The sequence below is a fragment of the Sapajus apella genome, unplaced genomic scaffold, assembly GCF_009761245.1.
Source record: "Sapajus apella isolate SASKATOON/1434 unplaced genomic scaffold, GSC_monkey_1.0 scaffold426, whole genome shotgun sequence".
Lineage (NCBI taxonomy): Eukaryota > Metazoa > Chordata > Mammalia > Primates > Cebidae > Sapajus > Sapajus apella.
This window is the reverse complement of record NW_022437362.1, coordinates 52,220-61,528: the sequence shown is the minus strand read 5'-3', so window position 1 is coordinate 61,528 and position 9,309 is coordinate 52,220. Positions and strand designations below refer to the sequence as shown.

Genomic DNA, 9,309 nt, shown 5'->3' with positions numbered 1-9,309 from the left:
AGCAAGATCAAAAAAACTCAAAGTCTAGCAGAAGACAAGAAATAGCTTAGATCAGAGCAGAACTGAAGGAGATAGAGACACAAAAAACCCTTCAAAAAATCAATAAATCCAGGAATTAGTTTTTTGAAATGATCAACAAAATAGACAGACCACTAGCCAGATTAATAAAAAAGAAAAGAGAGAATAACCAAATTGATGCAATAAAAAATGATAAAGGGGGATATCACCACAGATTCCACAGAAATTCAAAGCATCATCAGAGATTATTACAAACAACTCTATGCACATAAACTAGTAAACCTGGAAGAAATGGATAAATTCCTGGACACTTGCCTCCTCACAAGCCTAAAACAGGAAGAAGCCAAAACCCTGAACAGACCCATAACAAGGTCTGAAGTTGAGGCAGCAATTAAGAGCTTAGCACCCAAAAAAAGCCCAGATCCAGACGGGTTCACAGTCGAATTCTACCAGACATACAAAGAGGAGCTGGTACCATTCCTTCTGAAACTATTCCAAACAATACAAAAAGAGGGAATTCTTCCCAAATCATTTTATGAGACCAACATCATCCTGATTCGAAAAGCCGGCAGAGACTCAACAAGAAAAGAAAACTTCAGGCCAATATCCATGATGAACATAGATGCAAAAATCTTCAATAAAATACTGACAAGCTGATTGCAACAGCACATCAAAAAGCTTATCCACCATGATCAAGTAGGCTTCATCCCGGGGATGCAAGGCTGGTTCAACATACGCAAGTCTATAAACGTAATTCACCGCATAAACAGAACCAAAGACAAAAACCACATGATTATCTCAATTGATGAAGAGAAGGCCTTTGGCAAAATTCAACAGCCCTTTATGCTAAAAACCCTCAATAAGCTAGGTATTGACGGAACGTATCTCAAAATGATAAAAGCTATTTATGACAAACCAACAGCCAATATCATACTGAATGGGCAAAAACTGGAAGCATTCCCCTTGAAATCAGGCACCAGACAAGGATGCCCTCTCTCACCACTCCTATTCAATATAGTACTGGAAGTTCTAGCCAGAGCAATCAGGCAAGAAAAAGAAATAAAGGGCATTCAAATAGGAAAGGAGGAAGTCAGATTGTCTCTATTTGCAGACGACATGATTGTATATCTAGAAGACTCCATCGTCTCAGCCCCAAGTCTCCTGAAACTGATAAGCAAGTTCAGCAAAGTCTCAGGATACAAAATCAATGTGCAAAAATCACAAGCATTCCTATACAACAATAACAGACTTAAAGAGAGCCAAATCAAGAACAAACTTCCATTCACAATTGCCACAAAGAGAATGAAATACCTAGGAATACAACTAACAGGGAACGTAAAGGACCTCTTCAAGGAGAACTACAAGCCACTGCTCAACGAAATAAGAGAGGACACAAACAGATGGAGAAACATTCCATGTTCATGGTTAGGAAGAATCAATATCATGACAATGGCCATACTGCCCAAAGTAATTTACAGATTCAACGCTATCCCCATCAAGCTACCAATGACCTTCTTTGCAGAACTGGAAAAATCACCTTAAACTTCATATGGAACCAAAAGAGAGCCCACATAGCCAAGTCAATTCTAAGCAAAAAGAACAAAGCAGGAGGCATCACACTACTGGACTCCAAACTATACTACAAGGCTGCAGTAATCAAAACAGCATGGTACTGGTACCAAAACAGAGATATAGACCAATGGAACAGAACAGAGGTCTTGGAAGCAATACAACATATCTACAACCATCTGATCTTTGACAAACCAGACAAAAACAAGCAATGGGGAAAGGATTGCCTGTTCAATAAATGGTGTTGGGAAAGCTGGCTAGCCATGTGCAGAAAGCAGAAACTGGACCCCTTCCTGACACCTTACACTAAAATTAACTCCAGATGGATTAAAGACTTAAACATGAGACCTAACACCATAAAAACCCTAGAAGAAAATCTAGGCAAAACCATTCGGGACATAGGTGTAGGCAAGGACTTCATGACCAAAACACCAAAAGCATTGACAACAAAAGCCAAAATAGACAAATGGGACCTAATCAAACTCCACAGCTTCTGCACAGCAAAAGAAACAGTCATTAGAGCGAATCGGCAACCAACAGAATGGGAAAAAATTTTTACAGTTTACCCATCTGACAAAGGGCTGATATCCAGAATTTACAAAGAACTAAAACAGATTTACAAGAAAAAACTAACAAGCCCATTCAAAAGTGGGCAAAGGATATGAACAGACACTTTACAAAAGAAGACATACATGAGGCCAACAAACATATGAAAAAATGCTCATCATCACTGGTCATCAAAGAAATGCAAATCAAAACTACATTGAGATACCATCTCATGCCAGTTAGAATGGCAATCATTAAAAATTCTAGAGACAACAGATGCTGGAGAGGATGTGGAGAAATAGGAACACTTTTGCACCGTTGGTGGGAGTGTAAATTAGTTCAACCATTGTGGAAGACAGTGTGGCGATTCCTCAAGGACCTAGAAATAGAAATTCCATTTGACCCAGCAATCCCATTACTGGATATATATCCAAAGGATTACAAATCATTCTACTATAAGGACACGTGCACACGAATGTTCATTGCAGCACTGTTTACAATAGCAAAGACCTGGAACCAACCCAAATGCCCATCGAAGATAGACTGGACAGGGAAAATGTGGCACATATATACCATGGAATATTATGCAGCCATCAAAAATGATGAGTTTGTTTCCTTTGTAGGGACATGGATGAACCTGGAAACCATCATTCTCAGCAAACTGGCAGAAGAGCAGAAGATCAAACCCCGCATGTTGTCACTCATAGGCGGTTGTTGAACAATGAGAACACATGGACACAGGGAAGGGAGCACTACACACTGGGGTCAGTTGGGGGGAAATAGGGGAGGGACGGTGGGGGGTGGGGAGCTGGGGAGAGATAGCAAGGGGAGAGATGCCAGATGTAGGTGAAGGGGAGGAAGGCAGCAAATCACACTGCCACGTGTGTACCTATGCAATAATCTTGCATGTTCTTCGCATGTACCCGAAAACCTAAAATGCAATAAAATAAAATAAAAAAAGTAACTTTGATTTTGTAGTTGTGTCTTAAGAAAGAGTAAAAAAATTACAATTTAAAATTTCTCATTGACTTTAAAAACAATTTATCTTTTCTTTTTTTTTTTTTTTTTTGAGACGGAGTTTCACTCTTGTTACCCAGGCTGGAGTGCAATGGCGCGATCTCGGCTCACCGCAACCTCCACCTCCTGGGTTCAGGCAATTCTCCTGCCTCAGCCTCCCGAGTAGCTGGGACTACAGGCACGTGCCACCACGCCCAGCTAATTTTTGTATTTTTAGTAGAGACGGGGTTTCACCATGTTGACCAGGATGGTCTCGATCTCTTGACCTCGTTCGTGATCCACCCACCTCGGCCTCCCAAAGTGCTGGGATTACAGGCTAGAGCTACCGCGCCCGGCCCAGAAACAATTTATATAATTTTTGTACATAATTGTAAATGTGTCCTTTTTTTTACTTAATAAGGAAAATGAAAAAAAAAAATCACATATGTCTTGTTGAAAAGTTGTGTTGTTGAAGAAAAACATCCAGAATATCTGTGTCTCCTAAATGTATTAAGTTAAATAATTTGAAGATTGCTTTTTGTGTTTGTTGTCTCTTTAAATATGACATTACTAAATATTTCACAAGTATATGATTAACTTTTTGAATTCACAGTAGTTATTCTACTTTTTAGTGATGTCAAAAAATTCTGCTTCAGTAAGATTGTATTTAAAAGATATTTAGAGTATTTTAGGGTCAATAATTACAAAACAAATTTGAAGATTTATAAAAATTGTGTGAATTGAGGTTTAAGGTTTTTTAAACTTTTATAATGTCTAAAAATGAAAACTATTGTTTGAGGGAAGAGGTATATAGAAGCTTTTACTAATTTAAAATGTTCTTATATAGAAATAATCACGTATTTACTAGTATTTGACTACTGTATAAATGGTGGACAGTCAGTGCACTAATCACAGGATGCTGTGATTGGTTTGTATATTTTAAGGGGGAGTATTAGAACAGGAACGATAATTTGAACTGTCTCAAAAGATTTTAACATTAGTTTGCAGCTGGCGTTATGTTAGGTTTCTGCGTTTTTGTAGTTCCGGGATTTTGATAACAGTTTCTTGGCTGTTATAGGTATTTTAGTAGTCATACATTGCATAAAGTGACCCAGCAGAAGCATGTAGAACTCAAATGTTCTCTTTTTGTTTCTGATGTTATTTTGTGTTGCTTATAATGAAAATTTTCCATTGTATGGCTTCTGTGATATCTAATGTATAGAGAAAAGAGTTACAAGTTTTTAATTCTTAACATTTTTCTTTTAGATTATCTGCAATTATGAAATGAAGTAACTCAAGATGAGCAAGTTAAAAGTGATACCAGAGAAAAGGTACTGTAATATCAATCTAAATATCAATATGCATAAGTTACAGAAGTAATATATGATGCAATTATTTGAAAGTCAATACTTGACAAAATATTGTGTTTAAGTATAGTATATTTATATAATTAAAAATGTTTATTAATGTTTAATTTTTCAGTTAAAATAGGAGTTAGCAAACTATGAACACCTCCTGTTTTTATATGGCCTGTGAGCTCAGAACGGTTTTATATATATGTATATATACATATATATATATTTTTTTTTTTGAGACAGCGTTTCACTCTTTTTGCCCAGGCTAGAGTGCAATGACACAATCTTGACTCACTGCAACTTCTGCCTCCTGGGTTCAAGTGATTCTCCTGCCTTAGCCTTTTGAGTAGCTGGGATTATAGGCACCTACCACCACACTCTGTTAATTTTTTGTATTTTTAGTAGAGATGGGGTTTTACCATGTTTTCCAGGCTGGTCTGGAACTCCTGACCTCAGGTGATCCACCTGTTTTGGCCTCCCAAAGTGCTGGGATTACAGGCATGAGCTACCATGCCTAGCCGGTTTTTACATTTTTAAAGGGTTAAAAAAATATTATTTTGTGATGCATGAACATTATATGTAATTTGCATTTCAACATCTATAAATAAAGTTTTTTTTTGGGAACACAGCCATGCTAATTCATTTACATATTGTCTGTGGCCACTTTTTCACTAAAATGGCAAACTTGAGTAGTTATGACAGGGACTGCATAGCCCACAGTGTCTAAAATTTATACTATTTGGCCCTTACAGATAAAGTTTAGGCCAGGCATGGTGGCTTATGCCTGTAATCCCAGCTCTTTGGGAGGCTGAAGCAGGTGGATCACGAGGTCAGAAGTTCAGGGCCAGCCTGGCCAACATAGTGAAACCCTGTCTCTACTAAAAATACAAAAATAGCTGGGTGTGGTGGTTGGCACCTGTAGTTCCAGCTACTTGGGAGGCTGAGGCAGGAGAATTGCTTGAACCTGGGAGTGGGAGGTTGCAGTGAGCCGAGATTGTGCCACTGCACTCCAGCCTGGGCTACGCAGCGAGATTCTGTCTCAAAAAAAAAAAAAAAAGAATATGTTTAACTGATTCCTGAGTTAAAGCACACTATATCATCTCTGTTAAAGTTCTTAAATACCAAGAAATTGTCTTAATGTTGGTTTTGTTTATTTCAGTTGAAAGACAAATCTGATTGATTATATATTGAAATTGTCTTGGCTATACAGCCATGAACAGATTATATAACTTTGTGAAGCCTCAGTTTTCTCATCTGAAAATTTATTACAATGATTTTAATGATACAATTATTTTAATGATAATGCTGTTATTATAAGACTGAGAAGATTAGATAGTATTTGGTTCAGTAATTGACAGTGTATTAATATTGGTAATAATGAAAGTTTCTGCTTTGTAGCAATGTTCTTATGTTTACATGTAAATAACTTTACATTTATAGGTATGCTTTAAATCTGTTTTATAATGAATAGTGTACACACAGTTTATTTAGGTGAGATTTATTCCTAGGTTTTTGCAGTTATTAACTCTGTAATACATCATACCAAATTTCATTTTAATCATGTACTTGTGTAATTTCTATAGGAAAGGAATTAGGCATTATTTGTATTTTTAAAATGATCCAAAAGCCTTACTTTTTGCATCAGGTCAAACAAATAATGCTATTTTTATAGATTAGCTAAACTGTCTAGCTAATTACTAGATCATTGTCCATAAAAATGTGAAATTACTTTTAGTTTGAAAGCCTCTGGCTACTAAGGCCATTTTAAATTTTTTCTTCTGAATTATATTTTATTGGATATTTCTTTTTGTTGTTGTTGTAGGGTAACTAAATCGGGATCACTGTAAATGGTCCTCATCTAAAGGAAATTATAATTTCTAGCAAAACTTGTCATACTGCTCTGTGAAGAAAGCTGAATGCAATAAGGCAAATTGAAATAGAAAAGGGTCAAAGTTCCCTTCCCATAGTATGGCATATTGAGACTGTGCCAGAGAACTTACAAGAATGCCTTCCAAGGGTTTGAGAAGGGGGGAGAAATAATACTTCCAGGTTTTATTTTGGATTTTTTTCTTTCCTCAAATTTGATGAGAGCTCACCAATTTTTAGAGAAAATCTTTTGTATACTTTCCATGTCTCTAGAGGCTTCTGTAGATACTCTATTTGATTTCTTTCTTTTTTTCTTTGCCTCTTTTTGATTTATGTCTCAACTATGAAATACTTTTATGTACCCAGCTTGGTACTAATCTGTGAAACTGGAAAAGAAGCATGAGTATAACACTTAATACAGTGTATTGAAGAAAATGAGTACTGAATTCACGTTCTGAAAAAAGAGCCCATTCTCTTTTTACACAAAACCTGTAAGCTGATAAAGAATATCTGAACAAATGCAGTATGAGAGACTTAACCAGTAAATAGTGAAGTGTCAAATTTTGAGGTGTACACAGTTAGAAAATAAGGTACGCATAAACAGGGGTTTATTGTGTGATAGGGACTTGAAGAGGCAAGGGTGGCTTGAGGGTTGGTGGAGTATTCAGAGTTACTGAATTTAAACAAGGATTCTGCCGGGCGTGGTGGCTCAAGCCTGTAATCCCAGCACTGTGGGAGGCCAAGGCAGGTGGATCACGAGGTCAAAAGATCGAGACCATCCTGGTCAACATGGTGAAACCCCGTCTCTACTAAAAATACAAAAAAATTAGCTGGGCATGGTGGCACGTGCCTGTAATCCCAGCGACTCAGGAGGCTGGGGCAGGAGAATTGCCTGAACCCGGAAGGCGGAGGTTGCAGTGAGCCAAGACGGCGCCATTGCACTCCAGCCTGGGTAACAATAGCGAAACTCCGTCTCAAAAAAAAAAAATAAAATAAAATAAACAAGGATTCTAATTAGATAGATTAGACTGGCAGATTTAAAGACCATGGTAATAGGTGGTTATTTAAATCAAAGAAGCACATCTGGTAAAATATAAGAAGCAGAAATTTTGTGTACAGCTCACTCTCTACCATTATGGTCATGCCCTAAATCTTATCACTAGAAAAACTGTAATTTCAAAATACTAATTTACACTTTTAATTATCCAACTATAATCTTTTACCTTTCTAGCTCACTTGCTCAAGTATCCGATCTCTAAGAGTTCTACCTCACCCAGAGCTCTAATCTGTTGACTTTTATTTTCTCTCATTCATCTCTTCCTCCTCCTTTTTTATTAGTATAGAATCTGTTGTCCATGATTATATATTCTTGCAGATACCTGAGATGTCTTTATCTTGCTTTAAATTTTTCCATCACACCCAAGGTACAAAGCTCTTACTCTGCATAACCTTTATTGAGCAACTGAATGACATTGGAGGATAAATTCATTTTGTAGATATCACTAAAAAAATGGTGACAGTGGATGTCCTTGTCTTTTTTTTTTGTCTTGTTTTCTGATCATAGGAGAAAAGCATTTATTCTTTTATCTTTAAGCATTTTGTTAGCTATGGGTTTCTGTAGATGCTTTTTATCAGGTTGAAAAAATTCTCTTATATTCTAGTATGCTGAGAATTTTTTGTCCAGTATGAATGTTTGAGTTTATGAAATGCTTTTTCTTTCTGTTGAGATGGCTGCAAGGTTTGTCTCTCTTAGTTTATTAATAGTTGAATTATATTGAATGATGTTCGAATATTAAACCAACCTTGCATTCCTGTGATTGACCTTACTTGGTCATGATATATTATTATCTTTTTCATATATTGTTGGATTTGATTTGCTAAAGGGTTGTTTAGAACTTCTGTATCTGTGTTCACGAAGCATATTAGGCTGCTTTTTCCATTTCTTTTAATGTTTTTTATCTGGTTTTGGTATTAAGTACTAGCCATATAGAATTTTGAAATCAGGAAGGATTTTCTCCTTTTCAGTTTTTTTGGAAGAGTTTGTATAAAATTGATATTTTTTTTTATATGCTTGGTAATATTCGTCAGTTAAGGCACCTTAACTTGGAATTTTCTTTGTGGCACGTTTTTAAAGTATAAATTCACTTTCTTTAATAGACACAGATAGTACTATTTAGATTTTCTATTTCTTATTGAGTGAGTTTTGGTAATTTGTGCCTATGGTAAGCTGAATAATGATCCCCTAGGAGATATCTGTGCCTTAATCCCAGGAACTAGTGAATACGTTGTATTACTTGGTAAAAGGGACTTTGTAGATATGAGTAAATTGAGCATCTTGATATGGAGAGATGATCCTACATTATCTGTGTGGGCCCAGTGTAATCATAAGGGTCTTTATTAAGGGGAAGGCAGGAGGATCAACGTCATTTGTAGGAGATGTGATGATGGAAGCAAAAGGTTAGGGTTACGTAAAAAGGAGGCTGTGAGTCAAGGAATCCTAGAAACTAGAAAAGGCAAGGAAATGGATTCTCCCCCAGGGCCCCCAGAAAAACCATTTCTTCTTACACCTTGATTTTAGTCCAGTGAAACTGGTTTTGGATCTCCAGCCTGTAATATGATAGTAAGTTCATGTTGTTTTTAAGCAGTGAGTTTAATGGTAATTGATTACAGTAGCAGTAGGAAATGAATACTTTCCTATGAAAGTATTAGGAAGCTAATGTCTTTCAGGGAATTTGTATATTTCTTCTGTGTTGTCTAATTTATAGGCATAAAGTTGTTGAAGTATTCTTTTATCTTTTTACTGTTTAGCATCTCTATAGTAATGTTGCTTTTCCATTCCTATCAGCCTGCTTGGAAATTTATCATTTCTACTGATTCTCAAAGTACAACTTTTGGTTTCATTGATTTTGCTGTGGTTTTGCATGTTTCTTTGATTTCTGTTTTGGTTTTTATTTCCTGA

General features: G+C 36.3%; 1 protein-coding gene across 1 annotated transcript in view; it reads left to right on the top strand.

The window, feature by feature from the left end:
• Positions 1–4,264: 4,264 nt before the first annotated feature.
• The window catches only part of LOC116545895 (cytosolic carboxypeptidase 1-like), a 54,987-nt gene continuing 49,942 nt past the window's right edge, over positions 4,265–9,309 (top strand). The window contains exon 1 of the mRNA XM_032272311.1: positions 4,265–4,460. Within this exon, the coding sequence (XP_032128202.1) occupies positions 4,429–4,460 (32 nt within the window). The 5' untranslated portion in view covers positions 4,265–4,428. The remainder of the gene's footprint in view (positions 4,461–9,309) is intronic.